Genomic DNA, 17,994 nt, shown 5'->3' on the forward strand with positions numbered 1-17,994 from the left:
TATGTCAAAAAATTTATAAATTACAAATTATGTCACACGAGTCTTATTAAAATATTCTATAATGTGATTAAGTAAGAACATAAAGCATGTGCAAACCCGTCTAGCAATGGCAGCGTTGGCTTAACCAGGAATAAAAAATAAGCTTCATTAATTCGGTCAGAAAAGTAAAAAAAAAACTTTTTATTCAGCAAGGACGCGTTGAATTTGTTTAAAAGTGCCAGTAAATGCATTTATAATGTTACAAAAGATTAGAATATTTCTATATGTGTTTGATTATTATGCCCCTTTCACAAGATGTAAAATTAGTCTCTGATGTCCCCAGAATGTGTATGTGAAATTTCAGCTAAAAATACCCAACATATCATTTTTACAGCATTTTTTTGGGGCTCAGAAAAACGCGCTGTGTGAGTGAGTGCCCTTTAAATGCAAATGAGCTGCTGCTGCCGGCACAGGGGGCGGAGCTTCATGAGCTCGCGCTCAGTCTCTCTTTATCATCTCACGCTATGAAGATAATATCAGAAACTCTCAGTAACGATGTTCATCTCGAGTCGGACAATAATGCCTACAGAGTCAGAGTGCTGTATAGAGATGGAACAGGTATAGTTTAGTAGTTTAATTACAGTTATTATAACGTGTTTGTCATCTGCGCTTGTATCCATTATTTATTAATAGCCTACAAGTCTGCTGTTTCGGACCGAATGATGATCAAACATATACTGATGAGTTTAATAAAGTTTATTGTACATCACACAAAAGATGAAGCGTCAGTTTTACTTCAGAAAATCACCGTAAGAGCTGAGTAAACATTGTAAGTTATATTGAGGGAGTGTTTCTGTGGGCGGACGTTAGTCAGAAAACTGTTCTACTGACGTCATTAAAGAAGGACGTCGTAGAGGAATGTAGTCCAAACAGAAAAAAAAAAAATAAATGTAGTCCAAACAGGCCTTTCGATGTAGGCTACTTCTGTTAAATAAAATATCTCGCTTGGCATTGAACTTTGAGCTTTATAATTTTACAGATATTATTTTTACTCTGACAACAACATTACACACTAACTCAAGTTTGAAACATGGGATCACGAAGAACGGGACCTTTAAGTTTTTATTCTTTAAAAAATCCTGAAAATGCTATATCACGGTTTCCATGAAAAAATATGAAGCAGAAGCACAGCTGTTTTCAACACTGATTTATAATCATAAATGTGTCTTGATCATCATATAAGTGATTTCTGGAGGATCATGTGACACTGAAGACTGGAGTAATGATGCTGGAAATCACAGGAATAAATTGCGCTTTACTATATATTCACATAGAAAACATTTTCAGTGAAATTTGGTTTCTTGCTGGCTTTAGCCATATTCTTGCAGGTTTATTTTGGCCAAATTGGACTAATTACCATATTTAAATGTTTAAAGGCAATGCTTGTACATGTGCGCTCAATTTTACATTTTAGCATGTTTTTACATTGTTTTAGCATGAATTCAACGCAAGTCTTTGTACATGAGGCCCCAAGCCTCTTCTCTTCAGCTCTTGGAGGTTTTTTCTGCTTTTCTCGATGACAATTACAGACGTGGACTTCATCCCATTTGGACTGTCATGTCGAACCCGTCCACCTGTCCTCCTGCGCACAGAGCTTTACTGCGCCATACGAGCCGCCAAATGTTGGACGTGGATGCTGTGCCACACTGATGGAAACAGCAGGGACGACAGGACTGTCATAATAAAACCAATGCCTCTTCATTTCATGACACGCACACGTGCCCTTCTGTCGCTCGCGCTGCTTTAAAGGCCTACGGTGCGCTTTTGTCTCAGGACTCAACTTGTATCATTAGCTACTTCATTAAAGATGAAGAAACTCGCTTTCTTGTAAGTGGCTAGGCTAATTGGTAACACTCTGTTTTAATGGTCCCTTTTGACTATAAGTAACTTTGCAACTACATGTCAACTTATTCTAACCCTAACCCGACTAACACCCTAATGAGAATTACAACATAAATGGACCATCAGAATAAAGTAAAACCGGCTAGTTAAATGCCTGCCATTTACTTGCCGTTATACAGTTAAAGCAAACAAACAGTAATTTAGTTCATGTTTAAACAAGTTAAAAAGTTTGGGATCATTACAATTTTTTTATGTTTGATATAATGTAAGCAATTATGAAGTAAAATAGCCTAATTATGATTCTGTTCTATTTCTACAGCATGGGACTAATCAAATAAGTATTGATTGTGCGACAAATTACCTATTTTTGCAGCATTTAAGCATAAAATTTCAATATTATAACATTTTGCAAATATTATCATTTGTATTCATAATGTCAAATTTGAAACCCATCTCTACATGGACATTCTTTGTTTTTCCAACATTGAATGTACAGTAGTTTACTAAATACTAAATTACTTGGAAAATCTCCCATGATGCACTTCTCTATAATCCTACAGACAAACGAAGAGAATCAGTGGTGATTTCAGCATGACGTATGTGTTACACATCATCAATATCCAAACTAATAATTTTTTTCTCCTTGTTTTAGGCCTCACCGGAGCCGTTTTGCTGTGACGTATTGTTTGGAGATGATAAAGAGGTCAGTTTCAAGTTAAATTGTGTTAATGCATATACAGGTAAAGCTTGAAAATTAGAAAATGGTGCAAAAGTTAATTTTTTCAGTAATTCAACCTAAAGAAACTATTATATAATATAGACTCATTACATCATGCAAAGTGAGATATTTTAAGCCTTTATTTGTTATGATTTTGATAATTATGGCTTACAGATATGAAAACCTTTTCACAATATTCTAATTTTGAATTCGGGTTTTCATAAGTCATAATTAGAAAGTTTATTAATTACATAATCATCCAATCAAGTCACTGATAAAAAAAAAATGCATTTTTGGCTGAATCGTTCATTCAAGAGATTAAAAAGTTTAAGTTTTAAAAGCACAAATGCTCGTCCATGTCAAAGAAAGACATGGACATCTTGGATGACATGGGGGTGAGTAAATTATCAGCAAAAGTTTTTTTTTTTTTTTTTAAAGTGTACTTCTCCTTTAACATTTTGTCAGTAAATTTTTGTACATTTTTAATGCATCTTCTGTCAAAATGATCCAACTAGCACGTATTGTACTTATTTACTTTTTCTAACAAATTAATATCTATCAAGGATGCATAAAATTGATCAGAAAGTGACAGTAAAGACATTTATAATGTTTCAAAATATTCCATATCAAATGAACGCTTTTAAATCCCATTCATCATAAAATCCTGTATCAGTTTCCACAAAAAAATACGAACCATTTTCAACATTGATAATAATCATAAATGTTTCTCAAACTAATGATTTCTGAAGGATCATGTGACACTGATGATGCTGAAAATCACAGGAATAAATTACACTTTACTATATATTCACATAGAAAACAGCTGTTTACATTGTAATAATATTTTGCTGTTTTTACTGTTCAAGTAAATGCAGCCATGTGACATCTTTTTTAACGGTATAGTGTACGTGACATTAACCTTCCATCAGGACACAAACACAAAGCTGAACGCTGTATGAATGTGAGGCGTGTCATATTACAGTATTAGAGAGCGCTCGGCTCGCAGGTTTGGCTGAATCATCCGCTGGTCGTTTATCAGCCTCTCCTGGCCCCGATTCACATCTAAATCACCACGGCCGACTGCTCTCATCACACACACTAAACCCGCCAGCATATGTGAGCTCAGTCCTCCTGACTGGCAAATTCAGCTGTGATTGAGGAGATTTGCTTTACCCCCGGTGTGTTAAGTAGTTCTCTGCGGCGATATGACACCCGACTGACCCTGAACCAACATTAGAACGACCTTGAAGAGCTTCTCAGCGCTGAGGAGAGGACGGAGAAGATAAGGCATTCGACTGAAGAAGTGACAAATAAGACCCTGGACAAAATCACACTGCAGACGTTTTATAGATGTCTTATTTGTTTCATTTAAACTTGTAACTTGAAATGACTATATTTACAGCAACACTGAAGCCAAACAGGGATTGCAACTGAATGCTATTCTTTTATTGTAAACCCAGGCATTGTGTGTGTGTCCTTCACAGTGAAGCGAGCACAGAATGCATTGCAATGAAAAAAAAAAAACCCATTCAAGACAGAAGGCCAGTTGAGGTAAATGTTAATAAAAATATACTGAATTCAGCACTTTATGTTATAAATTATCAAATCTTAGTAAAAATGTCAGATTTATATCATCAAATGCATTATATTGCAAAAAAAAAAAGACATTATAATTATAATATATATTTGCTGATAATTTACTCACCCCCATGTCATCCAAGATGTCCATGTCTTTCTTTCTTCAGTTGAAAAGAAATGAAGGTTTTTGATGAAAACATTCCAGGATTTTCTCCATATAATGGACTTCAATGGGGACCAAACGGTCTGAGGTCCAAAAGACAGTTTCAGTGCAAACTGTTCAAAGGGATTTAAACGAGATCAGACGATGAATAAGGGTCTTATCAAGCGAAACGAGCGGTCATTTAAAAAAATAATAGCAAAGTTGAAGTTTTATAAGCTCAAATGCTCGCCTTGCTCTTGCTCTGTGATGCGCGTTCGTGACTCTCCTGTTTCAAAATGAACGAATATTTTTCCGAGTCAATTCGTTCGTTTTGTTTGTTGAATGAACCAAATGACTCGGGAAAAATATTCGTTCATCGCTTTCGACTCGATCATATGATCCGCTCTGTATATCGAGTCTCTGGACCATTTCTGCGACGGTTCGCGTGACACTAACGACTTCATTCGCCTCAATGAGAAGCATATTTACACCGTCTGAATCGTTCACTATCACCTATTTAGTGCACTATGTAGGAATTAGTAAATGTGTGAACGATTGACCGATTTCAGCAACTATTTATAGTGTAGGGGCGGAGCTTCAGATTCTAGGGAGCCTTTGATTGGACAGAAAATCTGATGAGAAGCTGAAGTGATGTCATCAAAATCACTGATCATATCGGCAGAAGTGAGACGAGAGACTGTAAGATCTTCAAAAATGTCAATTTTGTCATTGTTTGGGAGCACACTAGCTTATAGATATCAGTAAGACTAACATATTCACTCTAAAAGCCCAATATATTTGATTTCATGGGGACTTTAACCCGGCTGTGCCTAAAGAGGGGCATATGGAGATGCAGATCAGTCACTAATGAGGCTGCATGTTAGTTAGGATGTTGCCTATGTAGACAGCAGGGTGTGAGTGTAGTGTGTGTCGTGGATAGTTACCCTGAAGGTGTGTATTGGTCCGGCACTGTCCGTCATCCGTTGTCAAGGAAACGTCCCGTGGACGACACACGTGCTTCACACTGACTCACAGATCTGGGACCAGAAGACTGGAACAAATTCAATGCCAGTCCTGCATCGTCTCCATGGAGGTAACGCTTGAACACCGGTCAATCCTTTCTGCTGGACACTGACTCGCTTTAAAGGCCCCATCCAATCAAAATGGACTGCAGTATTTATTAGGGGTGTAACAAAATATCGTGCCGCGATATATCGCAATACAAAATGCAACAGTACGTATCGTGGATAGTGACAATATGTATCGTGGATAGTTCCCCCAAAATAAAAATGGTTTTCAGAGTTAGTGTTAGTACTACATTAACCCCTTAAGTGTCACCCCCCCCCCCCCCGTTTTTGAATATAGATGAAAATGCACATTTCGAACTTAAATGGTTGTAATTCAAGAATGCTCTGGAATATAGACGTAAAAAATGGTCTCGTTTTAAAGAAGACATTTGGCAGATTTTTGTAGAAGTGAAATAAATTAAGAATGTGAAACAGTTATAGAAGTTTGAGTTTATGAAAATGTACAATATAAAAATTTTAATTATTCATATTTTATATAAAATATATATTTTCAAAACCTTGCAGCTCTAAAAATCTGAATAAGTTGTGTTTCAAATTTTAGGTTGATATCTCAAAAAATGAGCTTTTAGTGAGATTTTGTTTGGGCGCAGTACCAAACTTTTTCACTAGGGCACAACCAGACTCCATTACTGCTCATATAAGGGCGCCTCCATTTCGATATGAAATAATAATAATTATAATTATAAAATAATTGAATGGAGGCTTTCTTTTGAACTTTTGGCATGAAAACAAACAGGTTTCTACCCTTCTTTCATGATTTTTCATGTTCATCACAATTTCAAAATAAAGGTTAGAGTATGAGTATGAAAGTATGAAAGAGTATGAAAATATTCTTGTTGCAAATTGATAAATTACGGCTCCTCTGTTATATATTTTGAAAATCATATATATTTAAAATTATATATAGTTTGTCAAGATTAGTTTAGGTTTAGTATAGGATAATACTGTTTTAAAAATGTAATGGATTTGGGCCCACCGGTGGGCCGTGACACTTAAGGGGTTAAAATACTATATATAATGTTGATTATAATGTATAATAATACAATGGGGGAATATTTGTGGGTCCTAATAATGCCAAATATCTTATGTTACCAGTTTTAATTTAAATATATCTAGTCAAGATCAAGCATATTCGTCTAAAATAATTCTGTATTTTCAGCTTCAGAATCATGAATATTGTTATTCTAGTGTCTCTATTGTCCTTGGGTTACAAGCCTATTCATTTAAACCCACAGTGTAATACCAAAGTAAGCATTTTAATCAGCAGTGCATTTTTTGTTAACCTTTTATCGTATTTGTTAGTGTATCGCAATAATATCGTATCGTGATATTCAGTATCGTGATATGTATCGAATCGTGACATGAGGGTATCGTTACATCCCTAGTATTTATATTAGAAATGATTATTATTAGTTAGTTTGTTAAATTCCTGTAGTAATCTTGAATCAGAATAAGTTCCTCTTGCAGCGTCTCTTCTCTGATGATGTGGGCGGGGCAACCTGTCACTCACATGAGATCAGCCAATAGCAAACCACAACCGTCCAATCAATTCCACACAGGCACAATCAAGCCCCGCCCACATTTGTTTCTCGTTCCAGAAGCGTTTCACAGGGATATACGGCATAATACAGGAGAAATGATTACATCCGTTTAAATAAAACCATAATTTCAAATAGATATTTAGATTTAGATGTTCAACTCTGATTCTACAGAATGATGCACACACACTCAACTTTAATTGTTTAGATTTTTTTATAATTGTCCTTTACTTTTATAATAAGGATATGAACGAAAGCAGCAGAGTCTATTCTCTCTACGGTCCTTCACTCTCATGGCCGGAAATTCACCTGAATTCACTTTTATCCCGTCAAGGGTCATCAGAGTGAATTGAAACAGCATGTGATTGTCGTGTCTGACCGTTGGCATTATATTCCCAGGAACAAAGACCTCCTGGAGCGCCGGCCGTGGTTTTGTACAGTAAATGAATTGATTGGACATTCCCACATCGTCGACTCGACTGCAAACAAAAGCTGGTCCTGTTGGAGCCGGTTTGTCCCTGAAGTATTTACGCCACTGCAGAACCTACACACACACACACACACACTCGTGTGAAGCGAGTCGCTGAGAAGCTCAACAGGCCATTAGCAGATGGAGGAGGAGATTGAGTTTGAACACAAGACTTTAAATTTACTAAAAACTCCTGGAATTTATACTTTCAGACCATACTGAGACTAATATTACACTCAATACGCCTTTTTCACGGCAGCGCCATCTTTGATTTTTAATGAGAATGAAAGCGAGGCTGTGAGGGATAGTCATGCATCTCTTCAATGGGCTGTACTGTTATTTAATGTGTTTTCGGACTGTTCTGCTCATGAAACACTGGAAAAATATCTTTCCAAGAAATTTCAGTTGACAAAAAAACTCCAGACAATGTAAGTTGTGTAAAATTGTAAGTAATCTAGGAGCTTTATTTACTTTTTACAGCGGATGCCATTGGAAACACGGTAAGTCTGTCCCTCACAGCCTCACTTTCATACCTGTCATGGCACTGCTCTGAATAAGGTTTATTATACTCTCTCTCTCTCTCTCTCTCTCTCTCACACACACACACACACACACACACACACACACACACTCACTCACACACACACTCATACACACACACAATCACTCACTCACTCACTCACTCTCACACACACACACACACACACACACTTGTATTTGTTTGGCACAGGATGGTGATACTCTATAACTGTTTTTAATTTTAATTTTTAATTTTGTTTAATTTAACTGTTTATTGTCTTGTAGTTGTTGAGCACATCGCTGCGTGTTTCTCGTCTTTTACAAGCTTTAACTCGATGATTTTGCATATTTGCATTTAGCAGATGCTTTTATTCAATAGAGGGACAAAAGCGTAAAGTCACAGAGTCAATACAGTAATATTAATATGCAATGGCAGGTTTATAGGAACACTGTCGATTGGACGCATGACTTCTGAACAATTCTGTTTATTTAATTTTGCATGATTATATACAGTGTGTTGCATTTATTATTTGCATTTGACTGCTTTTAGAAGAGTTGAGAATCGCTGATGTAAATGTGCATTTATTTAGCAGATGTTTTTCATAATATCAGTAGTATATCATGTTATGCAACTATCATTGTACCGTAATAATTAATGCTAGTCCATAAAATGTTCAGTAATGTAAACAGGGAGGATCAGAAGGCTGATCAAGTGAAAGCAAACAGCCCTTAATCATCCACTGCAGTGCTTTACCCGTCTCAAAGCCACAATTAAACTAATTACAGGGCAGCGAGCAGCATAATGTGAAGTCTATTTTTAGGCGATTATCGAATTATTCATTAGACGCCTCCAAAGTGCACAGTAGTTCGATTCAGTTAATGCAGTAATGCTCCGGAAAATAAGACGCACTGAACCTGGTCGTTTGTTTCAGATCCACAACCAACAGACTTAAAAAGTTGAAATGACGACAATTAAAATTATGACATACACATCGAAATTGAGATTAAAAGGTCGAAATGATGAGACAAAAAGTTGAAATTATGACATACTAATTCAAAATCAAAATAATGCTACAAGTCAAAGTTATGACATAAGTTTTAGTATGTCAAAATTATGACTTACTACGTTATAATTATGACATACAAAGTCATAATTATGACATACAAAGTCATAATTATGAATACAAAGTCATAACTGTGACATAAACTTGAAAATGAGGACATGAGTAATACGTATTATTATTAGAAGTCATAATTATTACTAAAATACAACCTAGTTATAATTATAACACACTAAGTAATAATTATGACTTTGTATGTGTAAATTCAGCTTTTTATGTCATAATTGTTACTTAGTATGTCATAATTATGACTCTTTCAACGCTACCTCACGACCAATCTCACAAGTGATTAAAATGTGGCTAATTCGTACGAATTCGTAAGAGTGATTAAAATATGGCTAATTCGTACGAGTGATTAAAATGTGGCTAATTCGTACAAGTGATTAAAACGTGGTTAATTTGTATGAATTCGTACGAGTGAATAAAATGTGGCTAATTCAAAAAAATTCGTACGAGTGATTAAAATGTGGCTAATTCGTACGAATTCATACGAGTGATTAAAATGTGGCTAATTCACACGAGTGTTTAAAATGTGCCTAATTTGTACGAATTCAAATGAGTGATTGAAATTTGTCTAACTCGTACGAGTGATTAAAATGGGGCTAATTCATACGAGTGACTAAAATGTGGCTAATTTGTACGAATTCGTAAGAGTGATTAAAATGTGGCTAATTCGTACGAGTGATTAAAATGTGGCTAAATTCATACAAGTGATTAAAACGTGGTTAATTTGTACGAATTCGTACGAGTGATTAAAATGTGGCTAATTCAAAAGAATTCGTACAAGTGATTAAATTTGCCTAATTCGTACAAGTGATTAAAACGTGGTTAATTTGTACGAATTCGTACGAGTGATTAAAATGTGGCTAATTCAAAAGAATTCGTACAAGTGATTAAATGTGGCTAATTCGTACAAGTGATTAAAATGTGGCTAATTTGTACGAATTCATACGAGTGATTAAAATGTGGCTAATTCGTACGAATTCATACGAGTGATTAAAATGTGGCTAATTCGTTCGAATTCCTACGAGTGATTAAAATTTGGCTAATTCATACGAATTTGAACGAATGATGAAAATATGGCTAATTCGTACAAATTTGTACGAGTGATTAAAATGTGGCTAGTGTGGCTAATTTTTACGACCTCACTCGTCCATTCGTATGTTTTGTCTAAACCCACGTGATGGGTAGGTTTAGGGGCGGGGTCAGGGGTAGGTAATTCGTACGAAATCGTATGAATTAGACGAATTAGTCACCTCGTAAAATTCGTACGAATTACCGTGAGATCGGGTTGGACTTTTTATGTCATTATGTCAGCATGTTTTTTCTCTTATGCGGCAGAAATGGGTTTCCATATACCGTAGGACATCTGCAGCGACTGCATGAATGCGTGGACTCGTCCTGTGACTGTGAGGTCACTTCATAACTCAGATGTTCTCCAGCACCGCTTGATTCTCTCAGTCTCTCCTGATCAGAGGTTTGAGATAAAGGTCTAAAGGAACCAGCTGTTTGCAGATCTGTTAGTTTGACGGGACACTTTGAACGACCTCTCAGAGTCTCACTTAGCCTGTGATCGCTCCATCTGTCCTCTGATGGCATATGCAATGCGATTTCATACAAATCTGCTCGTCTCAAGCGGGGTCAGCTTCGGGGTCCTGAGAAATAAATTGCTTTTAAAGCTGTGCTTGCAGATGGTGGCCATCTTGCTCGGCATCACAGTGGCCAGTTTTCTGGCTTTGGTTCTGGCCGGTGCCGACCCGACCGCAGGTGCAACGCTTCATTTACTGTCTCTCTGGCCCACTTTACCCCACATATCTGCGCTGAAATAGTTATCACTGATGACACCCAATGTAATTGCTAATTACACGCCTCGACAAACACATTTTCTTGCTCTCCACACTCTTCTCTCCTGTTTTCCGAGGCGAAATCTCGAGTTATTTATTTTTCCACTTTATTCTCTGTGCTCGGCTTCTGAGACTCGTGTCATCTGGAACTTCTCTGCATGTATAACACTGTCTCACTCCGTTTGAGTAAATTAAATTTTCAATTTGATAAATGTGGGAATGCTCTTCTCCTCATGGAAGTATGAATTCATTGCAGCTGCTGGGAGAAAATATTGCATAAGTGGAGTTGGCAGGGTTGTGAACATAATTTTGGCATTTCAAAACAAATGTAGGCTATCGCATATTTTGGGGGTCGTATCTCATTATGAGTATAAAAAGATTCTCGCATAAACGTTTTAATTTTTTTTTTTTGCAAAAAAAAAAATGTATGTCTCACAAATAGTTGTGTAGGAGTAGTGAGTTTTATATATATTTATGTAAATGTGACATGCATTTTATTTAAATTATATTTTCATGAAAAGTATTCATGTTCTGTAATTGTTATTTATTGATAAACAAGAACAGTCAAGAAATATGGCTTCAAAACATAATATGGCTTTAATACTGTATGATATTTTACCCCGTGACATCTCAAAATATTTCCATTTAATACTGTAAATAAGTGGTATTTTCCATCCCCCAAAAAGCAAGAAAAACCTTTTATAAATCCTCATATTAGAGTGATTTCTGAAGGATCATGTGACACTGAAGACTGGAGTAATGATGCTGAAAATCACAGGAATAAATTACACTTTACTATATATTCACATAGAAAACAGCTGATTTACATTGCAAAAATATTTCACTGTTTTTAATGTATTTTTGATCAAATATATATATATATATATATATATATATTAAGTTGAAATTATGATATAATAGAAATGATAACTTAAAAGGTTCAAATTGACTTCCTAAAATTGTCTTAGAATGTAAGACATTCTCATAAAAAATTCTAGGGGTGCCAATAATTATGGCCAGAGTGTTTTGGAGAAAAACATTTATTTCATAGTGTGATTTCACTTCTTTTGCTTCAATGAAAGGTTAGAATTTTGCCAATTTTTTGAATGGAATATCAAAGGGATAAACAATGCAGAATTATTTTTTACAGCCAGTTTTGATCATATTTACCAGGGGTGCCATTAATTCTGAGCACGACTGTATAATCACGATACATTTACCTGAGAGAAGTAAATTGCATAAGATATTAAAATCATTTATTTTTTATTTTTATAGAATTTCTCTTCTTTTTTTCAAGCATAAACCTGACTATATTTGGTCATAAAACTATCATCCCTGTTGCCCGTCACAAAACACACGAGAAAACGCATATAAACGGAATGGAACTATAATATAATCTTATAAACTGTAAAATAAAGCAGAAAACAGAAACCTAGATGAAATAACAGTGTGTTCGCAAAAAAAAAAAAAAAAAGAACAAATCCTCTCCGAGTGTAAACTGAAACCAAACATTTGTGCATTTCAGAGTCAAGACGCCCAACACCGAGCAGCTCCAACCGCAAGATTAATAGCCATATTCACAGTTTCTTCTCGGAGATGTGGTGTGTCCGTCGGCACGTCGTTATGTTCTCATCCATCAGTGTCGGCGAACATTGGAAGGTATTCAGTCGACACACGTGAACCGAATACACCCCATCCATCCGGCAAGGCCTTCCCAAGACGTATCTCCCTTTCTTCCCACCTGAACGGCATCAGTGATCGAGACGTAGCGGCAATCCGTGCGGGATATTCCCTGGGAAAAGGAGAGCATGTCAAGCTGGACTTCTGCTTAAAGAAATGATGATACGCTGATTCAACACAAACCCAGGGCACAGAGAGTGATGGGATAACGCATGTCTCCTGCAGCTGTGTAAATAGGATAATGGCCACTGTCATCTCTTTTATTTTAGAGATTTGTTACCAGGAATACAGACTTTGCAATAACGAGCCGCGGTTAAATAACTCAAATGGAGTTGTTCATGTGAGCCGGTGACTTATGATTGCACATCCTCGAAAGTTCATCCGTTTCTGTTCAACCCACAGTTTAATGACACGCATCATGTATTAATACATCACTGTAGCCTATTCTCAATGCATATGCATTATTGAGCGGCACACACGGACTCAGATCTAATCCCTCATGCAAACATCAACATCAAGCTGTTCTAATGATCAGAGAAATATATGCATATTAATGGTTAATCCAACCGTCCTCCTTTCATAATACACATGCATGCCTCAGGCATCGGTGTGAGTGCAAGAGTGTGTGTGCGCCGACAGCTCAAGATGATCTGGGTTTGACTGACTTGACCTGACTCTTTGACAATCGCTTAATAGCACTGAAGAATCTTTGAGTTTCACTGCAAATGTGACTCTGAGGTTTAAATAATTGGTAACACTTTACAATAAGGTTCAGTAGTTAACTAACATGAATGAACAATTATTCTTCAGCATTTAATATTTTTATTTAATCATATTTAATTTTAATTAATATTCTTTTAAATATTTACTAATACATTATTAAATTCAAATGTTCTATTTGTTAACATTAGTTAATGCACTGTTAGTGTGAACTAACACCAACACACAATAAACTAGGGCTGGGTATTGAGACAAATTTCACAATTCGATTCAGAAGCTTACGATTCAATTCAATATCGATTATTTTGGATATCATTTACAATAAATGGCAAATTTTCTCAGGGAATCAAATCTCTTAACTAATGCTGTAAACTATGGGAGTCTAGTTGTAGCCTGCTAGGCTTCATTAGCCTAATATGAAGGTAATAATGAACTGTTTTGTAGCTATACAAACACTTAAATTACACTTTTATTTATTTTTATAATAAGAAGATTATATGAAATATAAACATTTAAATGGTGGCTGTCATAAAAACTTGCCATATTTATTCAAATATGCATTAAATATTGAAGAACATTAAGATTATAATGCATATGTAATATGGTGTATATATTTAGCAAAATGCTCCTCTCTAGAGTTATTTTTTCTAGCTGACTAACGAGTTTATCTGGGTTTTCTGAGGTAAATATGACGATACATTGATTACAAGCTGTTTAACTGATGTCTTTCCACGGTTGAAACGCTGATTGAGCGAATCAATGTGACATGATCCGGATTTGGATAAGTTGTACACTATCTTTAACACACTTTCAGATGCTCATTCATGTTTATTTGGCGCTGTGACTGGTATTATTAAGCCAGAGCGATCTCACGCCACAGCGCCAAAACGCTATTTATGTTTTTAAATTTCTAACGAAAATGGACGTAATTTGAAAATTGAGACTTTGTTTCATATCAATAGTAACAAAGGACAAAGATTATTGAGATTTTTTTGGATGTGCACAGCCGCGATACAGTGATCCATTCATTCAGATGAAACAGGACGACTAATCGATTCTTGAGATTAAAGAATCGATATCGGTTCGTAAAAATGAGAATCGATTAATATCGAGAAATCGATATTTATTACCCAGTCCTACAATAAACAGCTGTATTTTTATTAACTAACATCAACAAAGATTAATAAGTAGGCCTACTTTAACAAATGTTCTGCTTATTTTTAGTTTATGTTAGATACATTAACTAATGTTAAAGGGGGGGTTCATTATGATTTCACTTTTCTAACTTTAGTTAGTGTGTAATGTTGCTGTTTGCGTTTTATTTTACAGAAATTGCTTTATATGGACTACAACAAACGCCTTGTAGAGACTACACAAAATTCCTCACAGGTTAGTGACATCACCAACCCTAGAACGTGATTTATAGATTATCATGAGAGAATATGCTCATCAATGTCTAGCCTACATAAATTCATCAACTAACCATTCAGAAGTGTCCTGTTGCTTCTACATGGTGTCACTTCTTCTTAAGTCTCCATCTTTGACAGTTTGAACATGAAAGTTTTTGAAATGTTCATGTGTGTGTGTGGGGGGTAAAACGACACGAGCTGTTGTAGCTCCGCCCCCCTGTGGCGGGAGCAGCAGCTCATTTGCATTTAAAGAGACAGACACAAAAACGGTGCGTTTTTTCCTCACCCTCAAAAAGTGACAATTTTAACATGCTATATAAAAATATCTGAGCTAAAACTTCACATATACACTCTGGGGACATCAGAGACGTATTACATCTTGTGAAAAGGGCATTATAGCACCCCTTTAACTAATGAACCTTATTGTAATGTGTTGCCAAATAAATAATATAGATCAGCAAAGAAAACTGCACAAGGAAAGTCGGTCATCTTGGCTTGACAAACCCTGTCTTTAGAAAGTCTTGACTTTTGAAGGTCATTAAAAAAAATTGTTTTGAAGAAAGATTAGATGTTTGTGCACTTGCATTTATTTATGATGTCACAAAATATTATATGTCAAATAAATGCTGTTCTTTTGAACGTTCTATTTATCAAAGAATGTTGAAACATTTGTACAATATTTTTAATATTAAGATTGAATATCAGAGATTTCCTTCAAAAACATAAAAAAAATATCTTACCGACCCCAAACCTTTAAATCGTACATCCATATAAACATGATTTTGCCTAATAATCCTTCATATGCATATATGAATGACTCATATAGCACTGAAATAGGTGTAGATGCCTCAAACATGCGACGTCACGTCAGCTACTTTATGAATATTCAGTGATTGAGATTGTGAAGTTTAACTGAGCAATTACAATGAACGATGACTTTCAGAATTGTCTTATAATCTTAATATCACCCACATGGCCAGGTTGAAATGACAGATAATTAGATTCATAATGAAAGTGAGAATGCGACTGGTTAATTAAGCACAAAAGGTAACTTGTCTGCGTAAACAAGCGCTGATATCTCATCCGTGATAAACGCACGCTTCACCGTTGATTAATCGGCTGGAAAATGACTTCAAGATGCAGATCTCGCAGAGCAGGCGGATATGAAGGTGACATCTGCACAGGACTATATATTGATTGTTTTGGCGTGGAAAACACCATATATGTGTGTTTAATGACACAAACGGGGTTTGCATTACATCTATAACTTTTCAACACATCTGGAAGAGAAAGAATGTCTCGATGCTCTATTTACGGGAAGTCTGGCTGTGTTTATGCTGGGTGTGTTTGCTATTATCTTTACGGTTGGCTTCAGACTACAGGGCGTCACGGGTGGGTCGCTCTCGGGGTCAGAGGTCGGCGGCGGACGAACTTGTCACGGTGGCAGTGAGAGGGTGAACGCGAGGTCTTTTCCCGTGTGCCGATGGACGTTCGGGTCCTGGGGGATTTCGCTCGGATGTGTCTGGCAGATGTTGCGCTCTTCTGGTTTTGCTGTGACCTTTGACCCGTGACGCGCCTCCTGGACCACCGTCACGCCGCCGGGCTTGTGTTTATGGACGAGCCACGCTATACTTTAATACAGCTCTGGGAACTGCATGTATTTTCATTTGAATACAAAGGCAAGTGAAAGTGACTCTCTTTGTCTTTCCCATGACAGTTTTCATTGGAAGAGCGTTTTATAAGAATTAATGGGTGTATCTTTGTGCAAAGATTACATTCCTGCATTGTTGATCTATGATCGCTGCGTTCAGTTCAGTTCAAAATCTCACATACTGAAAAACACGAGCGAATCATTTAGAGGATTCCTGTCACAGAAATGGATGAGATGCTGAAAATCATTATGTTCACTTGCCAACGCACTGTTATGTTTCTGTTATAGATCTATTCATCTGGAAAGTTTGACGCTGGTAAGGTTTTTTCATGCGTTTATTTGATCAAAAATAGCGTAAAATTTTAAAATATTATTACAATGTAAACAGCTGTTTTCTATGTGGATATATAGTAAAGTGTAATTTATTCCTGTGATTTTCAGCATCATTACTCCAGTCTTCAGTGTCACATGATCCTTCAGAAATCACTCTAATTTGATGATCAAGACACAGGTATGATTATTATGTTTGTGGAAACCGGGATACATAATGTTTTTCAGAGTTCTTTGATGAATATAGAGTTTTTTAACTCTTTTGTAACATTATTAACCCTCTGGGGTTGTTCGTTTCAGAGTCACACTCGGGGTGTTCGAGTCCAAATGGACCCAAAGGGCGGGATTCATATTTCATGATTTCATGATTAAATCATGATTTTTTTTTTTACTCGTTTTTTATAATATTTTTTCTTTTCTTTTTTGGTGTTTTGAGAAAATTTCAAAAATATTTTTTTTTTATAATTAGTATTAATGCAATAATTATGACAAAATTTCCCCCATTGAACATAATAGAAAAAATATAAAATATATATATATATATATATATATATATATATATTTTAAAGCTGTATTTCATTTTAGAGTCAAGCCTAGGCCTCATAAAAGCAAATTTTTTGAAATCAGATGGATGCCATCTGGTCGGACAAACTGAGCATTGTATAATCTGAATTTTTTGGCGTGTTTGTGTATAAAAGTGTGTTTGTGTGTGTGGATGTGTCTGTTTTGCACTCTTGATGTTTTATAGATTCACCCCTTTACTGTTGTGTGCTTTTTTTCAAGATCGTGGCTGATTTGTAGATTGTACGCACAAAAAAACTCACTATTTTCACATTTTTGCCAATTTCCCATTCATTTTCCATGCGGGTCGAACACCCCAAGTGTGACTGTTTTTTTTACAACCACTTAGACTATTCACATCCCGTCCCCAATTTTTTTGGGTGTTCAAATACCAAAAACCAACAAAGTCACCAAATTTCGGACCATTCCGAGGAAGCTGTGATTTTAAAAAAAAATGATTTACATTTTTCGGGTCCATTTGGGCCGAACAACCCCAGAGGGTTAATGTCTTTACTGTCACTTTTGATCAATTTAATTTGTCGAATAAGAGTACGCGACCCTCTGAGAACAGCATGTGTTTATCCGGAGTAAGATCCATGAAGGTTTAAGATCTCACCATCTGAAACAAATCCTCACTCTGAAAAATCTGTGTCTTCACAAGCTCACGGCTGTTTGACGGCACGTCCGGTTGATTTACACTGATTACCACAGTAAACATGCCGCGCACAAATCAGCAGAGCAAAGC

General features: G+C 36.0%; 1 protein-coding gene across 2 annotated transcripts; it reads left to right on the plus strand.

Annotated features, from left to right (window-relative positions):
- Positions 1 to 202: 202 nt before the first annotated feature.
- LOC148973760 (uncharacterized) lies at positions 203 to 13,139 on the plus strand. Of its 2 annotated transcripts, none has more exons than XR_016146577.1 (3): positions 203 to 597; positions 2,534 to 2,584; positions 7,345 to 9,080. XR_016146577.1 is itself a non-coding variant. In XM_089119917.1 (3 exons), exons 1-3 carry the CDS (start codon positions 535 to 537, stop codon positions 12,736 to 12,738), a joined length of 429 nt encoding a protein of 142 aa, XP_088976043.1. In that variant the 5' UTR covers positions 206 to 534; the 3' UTR covers positions 12,739 to 13,139. The 2 variants fall into 2 exon arrangements, 1 of the variants encoding a protein (XP_088976043.1); XM_089119917.1 differs by lacking the exon at positions 7,345 to 9,080 and adding an exon at positions 12,424 to 13,139 and having other exon boundaries at positions 206 to 597.
- The last annotated feature ends 4,855 nt before the right edge of the window (positions 13,140 to 17,994 follow it).

The sequence above is a fragment of the Pimephales promelas genome, chromosome 14 (genome assembly GCF_988280905.1).
Source record: "Pimephales promelas chromosome 14, fPimPro1.hap1.1, whole genome shotgun sequence".
Lineage (NCBI taxonomy): Eukaryota > Metazoa > Chordata > Actinopteri > Cypriniformes > Leuciscidae > Pimephales > Pimephales promelas.